This window comes from Alligator mississippiensis, chromosome 16 (assembly GCF_030867095.1).
Source record: "Alligator mississippiensis isolate rAllMis1 chromosome 16, rAllMis1, whole genome shotgun sequence".
Lineage (NCBI taxonomy): Eukaryota > Metazoa > Chordata > Crocodylia > Alligatoridae > Alligator > Alligator mississippiensis.
Genome location: NC_081839.1, coordinates 34,997,622 through 35,017,188, shown reverse-complemented (window position 1 = coordinate 35,017,188; position 19,567 = coordinate 34,997,622). Strand labels below are relative to the sequence as shown.

General features: G+C 67.4%; 1 protein-coding gene across 18 annotated transcripts in view; it reads right to left on the bottom strand.

Annotated features, from left to right (window-relative positions):
• The window catches only part of PHLDB1 (pleckstrin homology like domain family B member 1), a 50,436-nt gene that overhangs the window by 29,223 nt on the left and 1,646 nt on the right, over nucleotides 1-19,567 (bottom strand). For 2 of the 18 annotated variants that reach the window (XM_059720080.1, XM_059720083.1), the window contains exons 1-5: nucleotides 16,158-19,105; nucleotides 13,649-13,751; nucleotides 12,899-13,022; nucleotides 12,011-12,181; nucleotides 3,805-3,930 (exon numbers count right to left, since the gene is read on the bottom strand). In XM_059720080.1, coding sequence (XP_059576063.1) covers nucleotides 3,805-3,930; nucleotides 12,011-12,181; nucleotides 12,899-13,022; nucleotides 13,649-13,708 — 481 coding nt within the window. In that variant the 5' untranslated portion in view covers nucleotides 13,709-13,751; nucleotides 16,158-19,105. Of the gene's footprint in view, nucleotides 1-3,804; nucleotides 3,931-12,010; nucleotides 12,182-12,898; nucleotides 13,023-13,648; nucleotides 13,752-14,281; nucleotides 14,485-16,157; nucleotides 19,117-19,567 lie in introns of those variants that run through there. The other 16 variants (XM_059720084.1, XM_059720086.1, XM_059720082.1 and 13 more) reach the window with 14 other exon arrangements.

The following is a 19,567-nucleotide window of genomic DNA, read 5'->3' as shown; positions in this document are numbered from 1 at the left end:
AGCCCGCACACGTCCCTGCTCCAGGTCTCCAGCAGGGAACTCGTGCCTGCCCCTGCGCCCCTGCCAGGCCCCCCGCACCGCAACGCCTGCCCCGCTGCCATCGCCGGAGGGACGCGCGCGCCTCTGTCCACGGCAGCCAGAGAGGGAGAGACTCAGACTGGAAGGACGGAGGGAGCCACGTGCAGGTGCCCGCGGGCTCTTCTCCGGCCCCCAGCCCCGAGTCCACGCGGAGGCCTGGCTGCTGCGGTCGGGGGTCCCAGGACCCCAGAGAGCAGGGTCTGGCCAGGCCACCCTGCTTGGGCCCGGCAGCAGCGTCAGGCAGCCACGGGAGTCTTTGCTCCCGCTCATGGGCTCAGCCCCTGGGCAGGCGCCCCCTCACCTGCACCCCAAGCCCGGGGGCTCCCAGCCAGCCGCCCCGCTCCCAGGGCATCCCCGTCTCCCGGGGATCACACTGCCGTAACTAGCCAGGTGTCCTGCTGGCTCTATTGCCCAGGCAACCGGCACGTGACAGCTCCGTGCAGCGCAGCGGCCCCGGCTCCCGGCTTGCTGCGGCCTCGCTCCGGGGGGAGGGAGGGAGGGGTGTCTCTGGGCTTGCTGCAGGCGAGCAAGGTCTGTTGTGTCTTCCCGGCCACAAATCAGCCCCGGGGCTGCCTGACCCTTCCTCCCGAGCCTCTTAGACAAAACCAAGCCCAGAGAGGCGGGGAGGGAGGAAGCCATGCTCAAGCAGGAGCAGGCGGCTCCAGGCACAGACCAAGCGGGCCTCTGCCTTTCTCGGGGAGGAGAGGTCCAGCCTGCAGGGCCCCCTCCAGGGGCAGGGGCAGGGGCTGGGGCCGGACCGGTGGGGGCTCGTCTCTGGACAGGCTGCGCAGGCTGGGCCGGGGCGGCCGTGAGCACCCCTGCAGCCTGGGCCAGCCGCGCGTTCCCAAGCTCAGGGCAAAGGCAGAGCAGCTCGCCCAGGGCCCTGGCGCCTGCAGCTCTCGCCGCGCTGCCAAGCTGCAGCACGGTCAGGGCCCACTGGGACCGAGACTGTCACTAATAATGGAGAAGGGCCACAAAGGGGAAGGAGGAGAAGCAGTGATGCAGCCGCCGTGGAAAAACCCAACGGGGAGCACTGTCTGGAAGACGAGACGAGCTCCCGGCCCGCAGCCACAGCAGGGGCTGAAGTAACGGGCAGAGCCGCGGCCTGACAGCCAGTCCCAACAAGAACAGGGAGTGATCAGTTGGTAAAGGAGCTCATCGGTGCCGGGCAGACCGAGGCTCGGCGTGTTCCCGCTGCACCAGCTCCGGGGGATGCGAGCCCCTGCCCGTGGCCGGCCGTGCAGCGCACGGGCACTTATCACAGCAGCGCGCCCGGGGAGAGGGAGCTCCCTGCACACGTGACCCTGGCCGCCTTGCCAGCCCTGGAAAGTAGGTCAGGACCGGGAGCGCTGCGCATGGCACAGTGGGGTTGGGTGACTCGCCAAGGTAGTGCCAGGCCTGGCAGCAGACCCTGGAGTACACAGGCAAGGCAGGTCAGGAGACAAGGCAGGGAGCCAGGGAGAGCCAGGCCATGGGCCACGCGCACAGCAGGGAGCCAGCACTTGCCACCCGCAGTAGGCAGACACTCTGACACCCACCCAGATCCCCGCCTGCTACTGCCCTCCGGGGCGTCACTTTGCACCCTCCAGGGACCCCTGCCAGCCTTGAACAGCCCTACAGCGCGCACAGAAGGAGCTGCATGCGGCGCACAGCTGCTGAGCTGCTGCCCCCCTCCCCTGCCCAGCCCCAGCCCCGCCGTGCCAGAGGCAGTGCAAGCCAGCCCACCCGCACCCAGAAGAGACGCCCCCTCGAAGGGCGCAGCTTGCAGAGCCACTGCCATGCACCAGAATAACGAGCACGTGGGGCTCAGCTCGGGCACCCCGTGCAGCCCCTCCCCACGAGCCTGGCTTTGCTGAACACTTCCGCAGGGTAGCCAGAGCTTAGACTCAGCAGAGGCCCATCGCGCTGCATGGTGCCGGCCCCACCACCCCTACAGACCCAGAAGGGCAAACGCCAGCACTGGGCATCTGGTGGGTGCTGGGGCCGGACTCAGCATGACCTCAGCCCTGCTGATCCAGGACTCCACGATCCCAGGGCACTCGGCTCATGGCAAGCCAGAGGGGCTGGGCTGGGGGCAGACAGCCAGCACAGGGGCTGTCAGAGGCAGTGTGGGGGAGAAAATCAAATTATTTCATAAGCGAAGCGGCTCCTGCTTGGAGCCTCGGGGCTGACACTGAGCAGGGCTCTGCTGGAAGTCATCAGCAGGACCCGTACCCAGCTCATCGCCCTGGGGCTGCTCCCTCACATCAAATGCCACAGCAAAGGGTGCAGGTAGCACACAAAGGCCCTTGCCCTGCTCCCACTCTGCAGCAGGCACAAGGGCCACGTGTATGCAGACCTGCACGACCATGAGCCTGGGACCTGTCAGACCATGCACCCCCTCGCACTGCCTGCCCTGGCCACAGGTTCACACCTGCCCATGCCTCCTTATGCCCGCCCTAGTGGGACCAAGCCCCCCCGGGGTAGACCGCCTGGCTGGGATGTGGCACTCTCCTCTCCAGCACATCACCCAGGCAGTGATGCAGCCCTGCAGGATCCCAGCACCGGGGCAGGGAGACTGCAGACAACAGCTCCCTGCCAACAACCCCCACCCCACAAAAACGACCCCACTGCCACAGACGGATGGACAGCCCACGGGGGCTGCTCATGGCCTGCAAGGGCAGAGAGGCATGCTGGATTCAGGCCCCACCCCGGACACAGGGAGCCGTGTCTGATGTGCAGCTCCAGGCACGCTGCTCTCTGCTGTGCTGTGCGCCCAAGCCCCGGAGCCTGAGCCTCTCCGGACAGGAGCTGGTCTCTGGGGACACCAGGGGATCTGCAAGGAAGAGGGGGAACAGACGCCTCGGCCTGGGCATGAGCTGCCCCACGCTCAGCAAGTGAGAGCAGGAGGCCTGGCACTGCCTGGTGGTGACCTCCTGCCCCGTGGCAGGGACGCAGCAGTGATGCGCTGTCCCTGCCACGCAGAGGTCACCACCAGGCAGAGGTGCGTGGAGACAGCGCACGGATGCCAGCCAGGATCAGTGTCTAACCTGGACTCCTGCCAGCCTCAAGGGGAGTGGGGAGGGAGAGGCAGAGCCTCAAGGGAGAGAGGGAGGGAGCGTGCTGGAGGCCCCATGCCTCACCCTGGCACCTGCAACCCGGCCACAGCAGGGCTGCCTCGGCAAGGGGAATGGGTGCTGCAGGCCAGGGGCCCTGGCATAATCACCCACTGGAGGCAACAGTTAATAATTAACCAGCGAGCAGCTGTTGAGCTGACTCCACAGCACAGCAGACAGAAAGGCCACAGTGGCGTCAGCGCTGCTCCCACGCGCCCAGGAAGGTTGCAGGCGCCTCATGGCAAGACAGACAGACAGAGCCAGGCCCAAGCTGGGCACAGTCCCACCCAGTGTGCCCCTCGTGGAGGGGAGACAGCGGCATGGAGCCCTTTCTTCACAAAGGCCGCAGCACCCAGGCGAGTGCCCAAGGAAACTTTTCACCCCGCAGCACTTGGCACCAGTGCCACGGCCATGACTGCGGCTCCAGGCTGTCACCTGCCAGTGGATGCCCTGTGTGCCCCCCAGTGGCACATGTGAACCACCCACTTGGGACTCAGGGAGAGACAGCCCTGTGGGCCAAACACCTCACATGGGCTCGAGCAAGCTCCCCTGGGCCCCAGCCTGTAAAGGTGGGTCAAGAAAGGACACCAGGAGTTGGGGCTGCCAAGCTGGAAGTGGAGGCTTCACCTACCTGCTGCCCGTCCATATGTGGCCCCAGGGCTCCGGCCTCCCGCCGGGATCATGCTCTTCATCCACTTGGCTTCGGCAGGGTGATTGAACCGGAGGAAGGTCGACTGGCCCAGGCAGATCATGCACCCTAGGGGAGAGCAAGGCAGAGCGTGACGCGCGCGGTCACCCACACACTCGGCCAGGGCCCACAGCCCAGGCAGGAGGCAGGCTCTGACGTGGGGTGATGGCCCCTGAAAACCAGACCACCTGCTTCCCCCAGCCACCTGGTGTCCCACGTCAGGTGTCCTGCCGCTGCCTAGCGGGAGGCTCCTGGTGCGCCTGGCCGCAGGCACAGGGAGCACACGAAGGGGAGGCAGCTGGCAGCAGAAGGGCCTCACGCGTCTGCCGAGAGCACGATGGCGGGCGCCCCACACCAGACCCAGAGACTTGCTCCTGGCTACACTCTCCTGTCCCCGGCCCAGAGCCTTCTCCCAGCAACAGGTAGGCTGCTCAGCCACTGGAGGGGAGCACGGAGCCAGGCTGGCCCCCAGCGCATGGCACCAGGGGCAAACAGCGGCACCACCCGGAAGACGGCTGAGAGGAGAGAGGACGAGGGGATGGGGCTGCCCTGGGCTGGTGCCAGAGGCCAGGCAGCAGGCCCAGCTTCTAGAAGAAGCAGCAGCACTGCGAGCCCACCACAGCTGCCGCCCCCACCGCACGCAAGACAGGTCGGTCCTGCCCGCGGGGGGAGGCTGCTGGTGCTCAGCCCAACCAAACCGGCGATTACCCATCGGCCTGGAATGCAGCTTGGGGACCAGGCGCACAAATTCTGAGCCCGCACGGGCCTGCCCAAGCCGAGCCCCAGCCCAGGGTGCCGTCGCCAGCAGCCACAGCTCTCCCTGCTCCAGCCCAGCAGGCCCATGAGCCGCAGGCACAGCACTGGGATCCCTGGCCACTTAGCAAAGCAAGGTGACTGAAGACACAGGTGGAAAGCAGCCCCCATACCCAGGTAGGGATGGCACAAGGGCCACAGAGCAGCAGATCCCAGCAATCCTAGCAGATGCCCCCATGCCATGTGCCAGTCCCTCTGATGTTAGCAAGATGTCATCTCATTAATGCATCACATGAACACCTCTCACCACGTAGCAGCCGCTGCAGCGCACAACAGAGCAGGGGTGCAGAGGCTGCTCCAGCTGCAGCTCCAAGATCCCATGGGAGCTGGGTCTCTTCCCAGGTCTGCTGCTAGCCAACTGTCCACCACACACACTGCAGCGGTCAGCACTGTCCATCCCCACCTCCCCAGGCAGCAGGAGGGCCCCAAGGTGGGGCACACCAGGGAGAGAACACCTGTGACAGTCCCAGGGACCTGCAGCCTGGTGCAAGCTGCAAACCAGGGCACCTGAGTCAGGCCCCTTCCCCTGCCCTAACTGGCTGAGGGTCAGAAGCCCAGAGCCACCGCAGCCTACGGCACACCTGGCCACAGTGTCCAGCCAGCAGCACTGGCCACAGACCGACAATTCCCAAGGCAGGAGCTGGAAGCTGACGAAAACCATCTCCTTCCTGCCTGGCCCCACCGGACATCCGGGACAAGGCCGGCAGGCTCCATCCCCCACCCCGCCCCAAGACCCCGCTCCATAGGGGCGCTCTCGCCTGGGGCTCCACGTGGCTTGTACCAGGTTACGGGAGAGCCCGGAGCCCTGTCATGCCGCTGCAGCTGAAGAGCCCCTGGCAGCAACCACCGTGCCCACTCCTGGTGCTCCCAGGTTGCCACCCGTGCCCAGAAGCCAGTGCAATCCTGCCCCCCGAGCAGGGTGCCGCCTCCCTGGGCCAGCCCCCAGCCCCACTGCGGTGAAGGAAGCAGGGCGGCAGGCCTGAACATGTCTGTGAGCTGCCGCAAGGCGAGGCAGGGCTGGGCTGGCGCACGCCGCACCGTGCCGGAGACATGCCTGACTGGGAAGCACTGTGCCAAGGCCCCAGGGAACAGCTCGCTCTCCAGTAGCAACCGCAGCTGAATCCTTGCCTGCAGGGGATGCTTCTCAGCAGGGCGGGAGGTGTGGGGCATGCCGGGGAGCTGCTGGGCTGGGAACCTTCTCCTGTACTATCCTAAGGAAGCCCCTGGCAGTGAGGGCAAGGAGCTCTCGCCCACACCTCCTGGCCGGGCCGCCTGCCCACAGGTGCCTGTCATTACACTGTCCAGGGCTGGGGCCAGAGCGCGAGGCAGGGACCATGCCCCTCCTGCAGGCTGGCACAGGGCCAACCGGGGTGTTTCCTACCCGGAGCCCACCCAGCCAGAGCTGCAAACCAGGCATGCCCCAAGCATGCAGGGAGCCTGCCGAGTGTAGCAGGTGAAGCAGGCATCTGGCAGCATGGCATGGCATGATGCAGTGCTCACTGCCATGGGCCACAGGCCTGTCTCCCTGAACATGCCAGCCAAGCACATGTCTGCAGGCACAGGGCCCCACATGTGAAGACAAGCTGAGAAATACGTGACGCCAGCAAGGGCAGTGTGGCAGGCAGGGCCAGCTGTGCAGCTCTACTGGGCACATCTGCTGTCACTGCCCCAGCTGACCAGCCCACAGGCCCCCAGGGTCACCCACTCCATGGCAGGAGATGCAGATCCTTTAGCATCCCAAAGCAGGGCGACAGCTCCACACAAGGACAGCCAACCTGGACATGCAGGCACCAGGCACCAACACACCAGATGTACCCCCAGGAGCTCCTGGCAGCCGGGGCGTGGAAATGACACAGGACACTTCCACAGCCAGTGGGAGCAATGGTCCTTGTCCTGGCTGCTGCACAGAGTAGCTGAGGGAGCATGAACCACTCGGAGAAAACCGGTGCAGGAGGGTTGTGTTAACTGGCAATGCTGGCACTTGCTGCCTTATCCACAGCCACTGGCTCCTGGTCCTGACCGAGGTAAGGCTAATGCGATCATCACTGCAGCAACCTGTCCGGAGGCCCTTCGGTGCCCTTTGGTCCCAGCCCGGGATGATGCCGGGTCCAGGCTGCAATCCCACGTACTGACCAGGAAAGCATCACACGGTTCCCTGAGCACAGCACAGATCCAACCTGAGCCCTTCTCTTCACTCCCTGCATGGCACCTCTCCCAGGCAGCATCTCACAGCCTTCTCGGGGCTCCACTCCCAGTGCTTGTGGGCCCCTGCTCCCGTGCTGTGCTACATCTCCAGCTTGCCCTTGCATACAACACCCGCAATGCCTCTCCCTGTGTAGCAGCCTTGCGCGCCCATCCCCATCCTTCCCAGACTGTGCTGAAGGGGATCCAGGGGGTCCTCCACCAACTCCGGGCCAGAGGTTCCTGTTGTCCGAGGCTCAGTTCCAGGCAGAGTCCTGTGCACAAGGCAGCTCCCCATCAGGGGCCTCGGGCTGCTCCGGGTGTGGAAGGGGATGTAGCAAGGGAAGGCCCCAAGAGCGGTGCCAAGAGCTGTCTTTCAGCCTGCCCCACAGAGCCAGGCTGGCAATGGGCTTTGGGAGCTGTAGTGGAAGTTCACCAGGGAGACCTGGATGGGCTCCTTGATGGGCGTCTGTCAGGCTCCTGCTGGAAACCTCGGGGCTGCATGAGCTCCACGAATGCCCCTGCCAGCAGCGCACGGAGCCTGCAGGGGCTCAGAAGTACGGGCCTGGCGCTCTACTGGCCTGGAGCCTCCAGCCGCAGCGCAAGGGGGCTGGGCACAGTCCCTCTCCTGAAACAGCCTCTCCCCTGGCTCCCAACAGGCAGCAGTCTCCAGCCAGGCCGTGGGCTGCGCTCCCCTCCCCTGACGCCCTGGAGGCTTGCATTGCCTGGCAGGGCGGAGGCAGGAGTCCCAACCAGCAGCAGCTGCAGCCCTCGGCACAGCTCCCACTCACAGATAAATCACCATCCCTAATGAGAGGCTGTCAGGGGAGTAGCCCAGAACCAGGCCCCGGACTCCCCGCTGCAACCTGACACCAGGCGGGGTGAAGGGGCCGCACAGGCACCAGGCATGGGGCAGCCGTCCTGCAGGGCCAGGCCCTTTCCGCTGCCCCAGGGCTCCCTGTGCTGAGCCAGCACAAAGCCTCCCAGGCTGCAGGCCGACTCCGCCAGCTCCTGCCACTGAACCCCACGGCCACAAACCCTGCACGGAGCTCGCATGCACGTGGTGTGAAGGGCCACCCAGCCTCACGCAGAAACCGGCTGGGAGGCGACCGCTGGCCCAGCACCAGCCCAGCTCCCAGGGGCTGCCAAGGAAGGCGTAGCTCTCCAAGTGCTGCTGCCGCCCAGGCACCCCGGGGCGAGGCCCCACCGCACTCGGTGCTGCACAACCACAGGAGAGGGACAGTTGTCATCCCGCAGAGCTTGCCACCAGGGATAGGACACGAGACAGCAGGTGGAAGTGGGCAGAGACACGAGGTTGAGGAGACAAGGAGTCAGTGCTGGGCAGCTCACGCAGCCGCCTGTCCAGGGGCACACAAATCTGATTAGAGCACACTCACGTCCACACACACCCAAGGGGCTGGGGCGGGGGGGATTATCCTCCCTCTAGCTCAGCCGGGAAAGACCAACATGCCCTTCGCAGAGGGATGCTCCCTGCAGCAGCTGGAGCTGCAGGCATCCCACTACCAGCAGCAGCAGCGAGGCCGGAGCGCAGAGGCAGGGTGCGCTCCCAGGCCAGGCACCAACACCATTCAGCCTCCAAGCAGAGTTCACCCCCCGCCCGTGCGACCCCAAAAAGTGCAATGGCAGCTCACAAATGCACCGCAGCCCCTCAACTGCCTTGCTACCGCGTGCGCAGGGGCTCGTCCCCCGGCCGCGGCGCCAGGGAACTGGCTGTTGCAAGGTGTCAGGAGAACCAGCCACAGCACAGCTCCCCGGTCGAGGACCAAGGGACACAGGAGAGACCTCGTCCCTGCCCCCACTCGGTCCCACTGAGCCACGGCCAGAAAACACCCCTGCCGAGCGCTGATGACAACGTGCCACCCTGCAGCCCTCCTGCCACCACGTCCGCTCTCCCTGCCCCAGATCCGGAGCCTGGCTCGCCGCCTCCTCCAGCCACAGCTCGCCAACCGGCCGCCATGCTCCAGGATGCCCCGGGGCAGGTTTCACCCCTGGTTCAAAGATGGACACCCGAGGCGCGGAGGACTAGAACAGCATGTTAACGGTCACACGGCCAATCTGCAGTGGGGCCGGGGCTCCAGGCAGCAACCAGCACGAACTACAGCCAGCTCGCGGGGAGCCCACGGGCCAGGGCCTGCCCTCAACCCCCTGGCCTGAATATATTTTTTTTAAGCAATGTTTTGTGCTCGGAGCCAGATCAGCCAAACCGAGCCCAGCTCCCCGGCTCAGCCCAGAGCCGCGAGTGGCCCTACAGCCCGCAAACCTCCCGCACCCCGCCAGGCCCTTCAGGGATTTCCCACGGCTTCTGGCGGCGTCCGACCCGCATCGCCACCCGCGCCCCGGCCAGAGCCCACCGCGTCTGACGCGCCTGGCAGGCAAAGAAAGCCCGGCCCGGCCCGCGGGGTCTCCCCGGCACCAAGCGGCTCGGCCGGGTCCCGGTGGGGCATCGGGCTGCCCAAGCGCAGGGACGGGCGCGGGGCCCGCCCCCGCCACGGCCCCGCACTCACCCTGCCCGTCGCGGGAAGCGGCGCCGCCGCCGCCCAGTCCCCGCGCCGCGCCGCGCCGAGCCGAGCCGAGCCGGGCCGGGCCGCGCCGCGCCGGCGGGGCTATGGAGGGGGCGGCCCCCGCGCGGAGCGACCGGCCGCGGCGCCAATGGAGGAGCGGAGCCGCGGAGCAGCCGCGCCCGGGGGAGGTGCCGCGCCGCACCGCCACCGTCCCCGCCCTCGCCCCGCCGCCCAGGGACACGGCCCCTCCGCGGGCTCGCAGGGCAGCCGGCTCGGCTGGGAACAGGCCGGAGCTCCGGCCCTCGGCTCCTGGCCCCTGCCCCGGCGGGCAGAGGGGGACGAGCCGAGCGGAGCCCCAGGGGCGGAGGTCTGCCCGCCGGGCTGCCCGCAGCGCCGTGCTCGTGGGGCCGCACGGAGCCTCCTGCCTGCAGCCGGCCACGGGCACCAGCCCCCGCCCAGGGCCGGCCGCCCCGCGCCGCACGGGCGAGGAGCCTGTGCCCCCGGGCCCTCGGCCGCCGCGCAGGGACAGCGCGTGAGCCCGAGCCCGAGCCCGAGCGGGCACACTGCGCCTGCGGCTGCGCCAGCCCCGGGGAAGGACTCCCGCGTGGGCCCGAGGGGCAAGCTGCAGCACAGAGTCCACCCCCATGCCGCAGAGGGGGCATTGCCAGCAGCTGCCACGGGTGGGCCCCCGACCCGTCGTCATCCCCACCTACGCGTGGGCACATGGCGGGAGGGTGCCGTGGCCATGGGCTACACAGCCCAGTGGTGGCCAAGCTGGCAGCAGACTCGGCTGTGCTGTTTCCATGCCCCGATGGCTTGTCTGTGCACCCGGCCCCATCCTGCAGTATACCGTGGAGTGGGGCAGAGCCTGCTGTGCAGTCCCGTCCTAGCCTGGGCTCCCAGTCCGGCACAGGACACTGCAGCCAGCTGGCACTGCGCTCCGCCCAGGGAAGGTCCTTCCCGTAGCAGGTGCTGGGGTCCGAGCGAGCCCTCACCGCGCTCCCCCCAGCCGACAGCATGAGACAACAGGTGCTGGTGCTCTGCCCCCGTGCCCCAGCCCTCAGCCTCATCTCTCCACTGTCCAGATCTGGGCAGAGGATGAGCTGTCGTCATAAGCAAGTGATGAGGGCGATTAGCACCTCTTGCCAGAAGACTGTATCCAGGGCAGCATGCTCAGGAAAAGGCCCTGGAAGACCCTTCATCCTGCCCTACAGCCTCTCCCCTCTACAACCCCAAGGGGCAGGATGGTGAGAAGTCCGAGTGGCACTCCCCCACTAACCTTGCACTGCCCGCCTCGGAGCTGGGCTCACGAGCACCAGCTGAGCATGGAGAGGTGCCGCAGCAGAGCCAGAGATGGAGGGACCTCGGCATCCCAATTCCCAGTCCCCTCCCACCCCAGCATGCCCAATGCCAGTGGCACTGGCACCGCTGCCAGGGTCTAAGGGCCCTATAAGGGCCCTCCCCAGTATGTCCGCAAGAGAATGCCAAGCTCCCGACACCCTGCACTGCCATGTCCAGCCCCCCGGTGAGAGGAACCGTGGTCAGCAGGTGCCAGGCCCCTGGTCAGCTGGATAGAGCATGGGCTGCTTTCCTCCAGGAGAGCAGGGTGGGTGCAGGCAGCTGAACCCCTCTCCTCCTCTGGCGGCAAGGCTGTGTCACAAAGGAGCTTATGCCCCTGCACGCTGCTGGCAGGAGGATTATGTCCCCTTGCCATTGACTGGGGATTAGGAGCCTGGCCAGCTGTGCTGAGTGGCGTGGCGCTGGCCAGACAGGAGCACACGGTGGGGAACGTGCAGAGCAGACAGGGCAGCCCCTCCAGCTCAGCCTGGCGGGGCATGGGCCGTCTAGTCCAGCTCCCTAGTGACAACAGCAGCCAGGAGCTGGGCCAGGGACACTGCAGGACCAGGCAGGGACAGGCTGGAGCCTGGGTCACTGCGAGGCCCAGGCACTCCAGAGGGAGGCAGAACAATGACAAAGAGGAGGCATGGGGGGCTGCCGCTGCTTGGAGCTTCGAAAACGATCGGCCCTAAATTCCCCTTCCCGCTTGGGACAAACAGAGCCATTGTTCCAGCCTCCTACCCACGCCCAGCGGCCCCGCGCTGCCCCTCCGCGATCCAACAGCACCACCTCTCTGCCGAGGAGGGCGCCGGGTCTGCGCTCCTTGCTCCAACCTACACCCCTCGCCATCGCCACGCTCCGCAGGCCCCAGGTGCTGCCCCGCCTGCCCGGCCCGAGGGTGCCAGGAGCCCCGGCAGGTCTGGTTGCTCTGCGTGCCACAGCCTCCCCACAGCCCCAGGAAGGCTGAGCTCACATGTGCTCAGCACCGCTGCCAGCCTCTGCCCTTGGGCATAGTGGCCAAAGTGGGGACCAGCCCAAGCCTGGCCAGGGCTTGACGGAGGTTGGAGGTCATCGTGACCACTGGAGCAACCCCCCTGCCCGCAGGGCTCCCTGTGCCCGAGCTCTCCTCCCCCTGGCCAAGCCCTGCAGGGCAGGCAGCCAGGCTGCGAGCCCCTCACTCCACCTGCACCACTGAGGTGGCCCCATGTCTGCCCCCACCCTGCTCAGCCAGGGGCACGCTCCCCATGGGCACTACCCCCGAGTCAACGTGGCAGAGGCAGCCCCGGGGGTCTCACCTTGGGTGAGGCGTGTGGGCCGCCGCACTGACACACCGTCGATGGCGCAGGCATGCCCGCAGGGGTGCAGCATGAGGGTCCCATGCAGGTTCTCAATGAAGCAGTGCTCGGGCGCCAGGCCCGGCCCCTGCAGGACAATATCCCTCGCTGCCGAGCCGATCACCGTCCTCCCTGCAACGACAGGCAGCCGCTCAGTGCTCCAAGCCAGGCAGCCACAGCTGCAGGGAGGGTCCATGGCAGGTCAGGTCTCCTCCAAGCTCTTCCACCCTGGTGCTGCTGGACTCCAGCCCGGCTCCATGCACCCGTCGCCTCAGGTCCTCGCCCTGCAAGCCAGGCCCGCACAGCTTTGCCGTGCTCCCAGGGCATGCAAGGGGGGCCAGCCCAGGGTGTGGGCTGGTGAGGGAGCTTTATGCTTTCCCCTGCAGAGACCAGGCCCCCAGCTCCCCTGCTAGCCAGGGGCATGGCCAGTTGCTACAGACAACATGTCCAAGGGGGACTTGGCTCCCTCTCCGTGTTTAATCTGATCTCCAAGCTGAGGCCCCGTCACCACCAGGCCTTCTTGCCAATGCAGCAGGGGCCTGCTGAAGCGGGAGCACTTGGAGGGCTGCGCGGGGCAGGAGCGGGTCCCGGACCCTGGGCAGGGAGAAGGGGTCCCCAGGCCCTGCTCACCAGGTGCTGGCCACCAGAGCCGCTGGGAGCAGGGCAGTGCGCGCTGGGGGTCGAGGCTCTTCCAGAGCCCGGGCCATGGGCACAAGGCAAGTCCCAACAGCAGGACCCAGCCCTGCGGGTAGATGGGGCTGGGGGCTCCACTCTGTTCCAGCAGCCAAACAGAGGGCCTGGCCTCAGGGAAGCTGTGCCCGGCCCAGCCCTCGGTCAGCAGGCACTCACCTTCCTCCAGGGGCAGGAGTGTGATGGCCGTGCTAAGCCGCCCGCTGCCCAAGCTCACCAAGTGAGGCTTCTCTGTCTGCACCTTTACCCCCTTGCCCATGTCGATCAGGTCCAGGGGGCTGTTCTGTAGGGACAAGCACAGCACCGGGTCAGAGCCGCCCACCCTGGGCCACGGGAGCAGGCAGAGAGGCCTCTTGCCAACAGGCAGCAAAATGAGCTGCCCGCATGGCACTGTGCCAGCTCCTGTCCCCAGGCAGCAATTGGGATGGAGGCTGCCCCCAGGCCTCCTCAGGCCACAGAGACAGGCAGAGAGGATTTGCCAGGCGCGGGGCTCCATTTAATAGGATCCAAGGTACTAGCCAGGTTGACAATTGGATTTGCAGCAATCTCCTTATAGGATTGGGAGGGGAGGCCCTGGGGTGCCACGCTGCCTGCGCCCATGGCCTGGGCAGGACGTGACACTGTCTTCTCATGACACCGAGGCTGGGGACTGGGGCCCAGCTGGGACCTGTAACAGCCTCTCGCGTGGTTGCAAGCTGCTCCCAGGCCCCCTCTTTGTGAGACTGCCCAGCCCCAGTGATCTGGAAGCCAACCCCCGTCCCAGCCCCCAAACTCTGCCTGGAGCTGGGGCTCAGGCCACAGCAGAGACAGGGCCAGGTCTGGGCAAAGTAACGTGCATCTCCTGGCACGTGGGCTGCCCCCTTCCTCTCCTGCTGGGATGTCCGGGGCTCCTGCCCAGCACGCACTTACCTGGATGATAGTCTGGACTTTGCGAGTCGGGCTGGCAACACTCCTGTGTGAAGCGTCCATGGCTCCCGCAGCCAGGTGTCCGGCCCCTCTGGCCTCAGCTCTCCTGCAAGAGACAAGGAGCACGTCAGCCCTGGAGGACCCCCCGGCCCAGACACCCACAGGGGAACCAAGCCGGCATTGCATGGGGCTGCACCGCAGATGCACCCGCCCTGCCCAGGAGCAACCAGACAGCCTGGCCTGGGGGAGCACAGGCCTCACCGCTCCAGACAGCCCCAACCAGTGCCAGGGATCGCAGCCCAGGAGAACAAGACCCACTGACTCGCCATGACACGGTGAGCAAGGCCAGGCTCTGCTCCATGCCTCAGTTTCTCCATCTGAACAATGGGTCAGCCCTGTCCAAGAGGTGGTGAGGCCCATTACTATGTGCACCCATCTCCGAGGTCTGTGGACAGGAGGACTGGAGAAACAGAGCCTGTTGCCACCCCTCCTCCTGGGAGCTCATCTCAGGTCATGCTGCCTGCCCGCCCGCCTGCCCCCACGGAGCCGTTCCCCATGCTTCAGAGCAGACTCTGCCACCTCCCCAGGCAGCAGGGTGCACTGCTGGGGAGGGAAGGGTGGTGGGGGGGTACCTACAAGGCACGCAGTCCTGGACGCTAGATGCCAGGCTCCCAAAACCCCTCTCCCCTGTCCTGCAGACGTGCTCCTGCCCTGTCACCAGGGTGTGGCCCAGCAGGCCCGGCAGCCCTGCACCGCTGCATCGGGTGCCCTGGCAGTACAGCACAAAGCAGAGCGTCCAGGCGCAGCCCCCGCTGCACTCACGCACCGCCCTGGAGCGCGCACACAGCCTGCAGTGCCGGCCCTGCCCCCACCCGGCACACCTGCAAGCCCCCTCCCAGCTCACGCATGGGACACGCAGGCACACGCCCCCGCCGACAGACACGTGTGCACACAAAGCAGCAGCTGTGTGGCCGAGGCCGACTCTGGCTCCCCCCGCGCTGCCTCCCTGCAGGCAGCACGGACACTGCTCCCTTTCTCTGCAACTACAAATAGAGCAGCTCGAGGAAAGGGCCCCTCCTGCGCTGGGCAGCTCCAGCCCCGCCAACGGACCCGCTGCTACTGCCCATCCCACTCCCCCCAGTACCGCCCCGCGCCCCTGCCCGGTCAGTGCCCGTGCCCAGTGCCAGGAGCTCCTTCCAGCCCTCTCCTGGGAGCAGCTGGCACTGCCCTGGGTGGAGGGAGCCCTTTACCGGGCAGCTGGACCCCAGGGCAAGGCTTGGCTGGGGCCAGGAAAAGCCAAGCCTGCACAGCACCCTTGCCTAGGGGAGGCAGCCTCACTCCCCACCCTGGCAGGCCTCTGCACAGAGGGCACTGCCCCACAGGCCTCATCTGCTAACAGGCGATGGCACAGCCTGGCTGGGGAGTGCTTGGAGCTGCAGCAATGGCGGAGAAGGGGAAAGGATGACACGACAGGGTGGGAAACAACACACCCGCCCAGCCCACTGCAGCAGGCACTGGCAACCACGGAGCTGGGCCATGTCCAGCTAGCGCTCGAGCTGACTTTCTGTGTTGCCTGTGGATGCCACAGGGAGCAAGAGCCTGCCGTGACCTGGGCTGAGCACCTGCTGCTGCAGCTACCTGCAGGGGCAGACCATGCTCAGCCCCTCCACAGCATGCCACATCCCACGCTCCCCAGCTGGCCCCCACACCCCAACTTCTGCATGGCAGCCGCAGCACGGGGCTGGGCGCAGGGATGGGATGTGTGCAAGCCTGGTTCTGCAGGAGTCTGGCTCCTGGCTGCAGCTGGGGGCTGGCCTGTTCCCCGCATGGGCTGCATGGGCCTGGGGCAGGCAGCAAGAGCAGCAGCACAGGGCAGGGCAGGGCTGGCCTGAGAGCTAATGTGGGCCCCTGCTGCCCAAATGCAGGACTGCCCCCACCCCCAACACACAGAGGCTGGCTCAGCAGGATGGGAGCAGCGCAGGGTTGAATCCCATCTAAAGATTAACAGCAGGTCCCAGCTCCGGGCCTGGGGTCATGGCGTAGGGCAAGCCACAGGCTGGCCCCTTCCACCCACTGGGCATGACACCGCGGGCCCGGTAGCTGCACGGCAGGGGCCCACTTAGAGCCGGGAGCGCAGGGCGGTTCCAGGCATGTCAGTGGGGCACACGCACCGGGGACCAGGGTCACGGCTCCCGCCAGACGCCTCTAGCCACACTGGGGGGGGGACCCCAAATCTGCCCCTCCCATCTGACCTCGGCCCCCTCAGCGCCAGGCATGGGACCCAGGAGTCTGGGATCCAGCCTCCCTGGCCCAGCTCTAACCACATAGCCCCTTCCCCCAAATGCAACGCAGGAGCCCCAACCCCTCCCCTCCCACCCAGGGAGATGCCACGTCCCCAGCTGGGGCTGTTGCCACTTTCCAGCGGGTAGGACTGCTCCCCGGCCCGGCTCCACGAATACCCACCCCCTCGCCCCGCAGCCCACCCTGGACACCGCCGCCTCCCGGGACTCACCAGGGCAGCAAGGAGCACCACAGCAGCTGGCCGGGTGCGTCTGGGCACCCCGCGCTGCTCCGCGGCAGTCCCGGGCACAGGCAGTGGAGCCCCTCACAAGAGGCCTCTGTGGGAGGAATGCGAGCACAGCCCGACCCGGCCAGCCCCACCTCGGGCGCCACAAGGCCGCCTTTCTTCTCGCGCAGCCGCCTGCAGAACACTCCACTTGTTCCCGCTGCCGTGAGAAGAGGCGAAGGCAGCAAATGCCAAGAGGTCGGCGCGTTACCACCGAACAGCAACAGTCCCCTGAAGGAGCCGGAGCTGAAGCTGGAGCCTCCAGCACCCCGGGGAGGCTGCTCCCTGGCTGGGCCCCGCTCCCACAGAAATCCTTCCGGCCAGACAATCCAGCGAGCGAACAAAAAGCCCTTTCTTCCTCCCAGGCAGGGGTGAGGTGAGCCAGACTCGCTTCACCTCCAAGCAGGCCGTGCGGGGGCTGGCTGCACAGCTAAGCTCCCCCACCCCGCCGGCCTGGCCAGGGGCTGCTCTGCCAGCCCTCAGCCCCCGCCCAGCTGCACCCTGGCCCAGGCGCTGGCTGGTAGACGCCTCATGTTCGAAGGTGCAGGGCGCTGGGTTGTGGGGCTGGGAACCGTGCGGGCCCCTCTAGTGCTGCTCTGCTCCACACCTTGCCTTGGAGCCAGGGGTCCTGGCTGCCCAGCCTACCCACCCTGTGGCTCCCCGCAGCCTCGGCCTGGCCCCAGCCCAGTCTGTAAAGCAACCACCCCATGCACATCCGCCCTCTCCTTCTGCCTCAGTCTCCCCACAGAGCAGCCACCCACCCTGTGCCCCGGGCACTGCGAGCCCCGTGAGGTTGGCAGTGCCTCGCGGGTGGGAGGCCAGGCTGCTGCACTCGACCGTCTGCAGGATGCAGCCCAGGTTCAGGGACTCCTGAGAGCAGACCAGGTTCAGGGACTCCTGAGAGCAGACCCGGCCTGGATGCGGGGACAGCTGTGCACTGTTGCCCTCCCGAGGGCTGGATGCAGGGACATGGCAGCACCGGGCACCTGGGGTTGCTCTCAAGCAGCCAGGAAGCCTGGGCGCTGCCTGGCCCAGGGAAGCAGCTCTCTTCTCTAGGACCCCTGCCTCCACCCTCCAGCCCCAATGAGTCACTCCTGGAGCCACTGAGTCAACGGGTACACCACGCAGCTCCAGCACCGCCTCCAGCTTGGCAGCCCGCTCGCTCCCCGTCTGCTAACACGCTTACGGCACCATGCGAGGCCTCTCCCTTCCAGCCTGGGAATGTCGGAGGCGGGAGCATGGGGCGGGGGCAGGCTGCCCGCAGCCAGGACAGAGCTCTTGGAGCTGGCGTCTCCACAGCAGACAGGCCCAGCAGAGCCGGCCGCTGCGAGGAGCAGAGAAGGGACAGAATGAGCAGGGCAGTGTTTGGCCAGAGCAGGTACTGGCCCAGCTCCAACCTGGGAGCCCGCCCTGCCCCGTACCGTGCCACGGCAGGACCCCACCTGTCCACGCATCCAGGCCCCACCTGACGTGGGCCAGCCCCCAGCTGTGCCCACCGTCACCCCTGCCCCAGCAGGGCCACTGAGAGCCTCACCCACGACACCTCCTCCTTGGGCCACGGAGCAGCATGGCGCGGGCAGGGGATGCAATGGGGGAGCCTGGAAGCAGCTGGGCTGCTTGAGGCTCGTCCCAGCAGTAGCAGCTCCCAGGCTTCAGCGTGGGCACTGCAGGTGCAGGCCCGGTGCCCACCAGGCTGCCCCCTGCCCCGGCCCAAAGACAACAGGCAGCTCAGCCCCGTGCAGGTTGCCAGGGCAACACGACAACGCCCGGCAATAACAGCCCCAGAAACCAGCTCCAAGACAGTCGCAGCGCCAGACAAAGGCCCCGGCTCCACCCGCTGATCTCAGCTCTGCGCGGGAAGCGGGATCCTGGCACCCGCCCTGGGGCTGGGGCTCCCTTGGGGCCCTCACGGAGCAGCTGCCCAGCTGGACCAGAGTCTCTCCTGCCTGCACACGACTGGGACAATGACCCAGCACCAGGGCCAGAGCCGTGGCCATGCTGAAAGGGGCAGAAGGCCGCAGAGCAGCGTCCCCACCAGCAGAGGCTGGGTCAGCCAGCACTGACCCTATGTTAACGGCCCAGGGCACCCGAGATGGGAAGAGCCCTCCTGTTTGCGGTGGTTGTGCTGCACTCAGAGGGACAAGCACGACCACAGCTGCCAAAGGGTTCGCCAGGCACAGCCCTGCTCTCCCGGGTGGTCCAGGGCGGCTCCGCACGGAGAAGGGCTCCAAGCTGCAGCGTGGGAGCAGGACAGTGCCCGAAGGGCACAAGCAGGGCATCCCTCCACTGCCCTAGAGGATCTCCCGGGCATCTTGGCAAGGCAGGGCAGCATCGCACAGCCCGCCCATGGACCAAGGGTCCCTGTTGCCGCAGGCCGCATAGGCCCAGGCACTGCGCAGGCATGTGGTCACCTCTGCCACGCCGCACCAGACAAACGTGCCAGAGTACCACCTACAGCTGCTCGCCCTGGTGCTGCCAAGGGGCAGGGACTGCAGCAGGAGCCCCACTGCGCCCTGTCAAAGCGTACGCATCATCTTCCTCCAGGGCCGGTCCCGAGGCAGGATGACAGCTGGCTGCGCTACGTCGTCCTGCAGGCCAGACGCCCGCTCTCCTCTGCCGGCTACCCACCCGTGCCCCTGACCAGCCAAAAGCAAGGAGCCCAGGGTCGGGCTAGGCTTCCCCCCGCTGCAGCAGCCTGTGCTCGGGCGGAGGCAAAGGCAGACGGCCCTTTAAGAACATCCTGCCGCAGGCGGGAGCCGCTGGACGGCCGCTTCCTCTGGGCAGAGCCCTGAGCACATGCCAAGGATCCCTGGGCCTCTCCGGCAGCGCTGAGGGGCCGGCGCGGACGGACGTGTCGGGACGTGGGACACGAACAGCTCCGGGGCGGCACTGCCCAGAGCGCCGCGCCCGCCACAGCGCAGGGCTGGCCGGCCAGTGCAGCCGTGCTGCCCCTGCCAGGAGGGCACCGCAGCACCCGAGCGCCCACGCGGCGGGGCGGCCGGGCACGGGGCTGGGGCGGCCGCGCGCGAGCTGCCACGTCGCTCGGGCTCCGCTCACAAGCCCCGAGCAGGCGGGGCCGCGGGCCCTGTCCCGGCAGCCTCCCCCGCACATCTCACGCTGATCGGGGCCTCCCGACCTCCAGCCCCTCCTCTCCGGCCGCGCCTCCCCGCAGCCCGCGACAGCTGCGCCTCCCGGCTGGGCACGGGCCCGTCCGCCGGCGGCCCCCGGGCGGGGCAGGGCAGCGCCCCCGAGTCCGCCCGCCCGCCCGGAGCCCCGGGCTGTGCGTGGGAACGTGACCCGGGCCGGGAGCCGTGGCGGTGGGAGCGGGCTGCCCGCCACAGCCTGGGCCAGCTGCT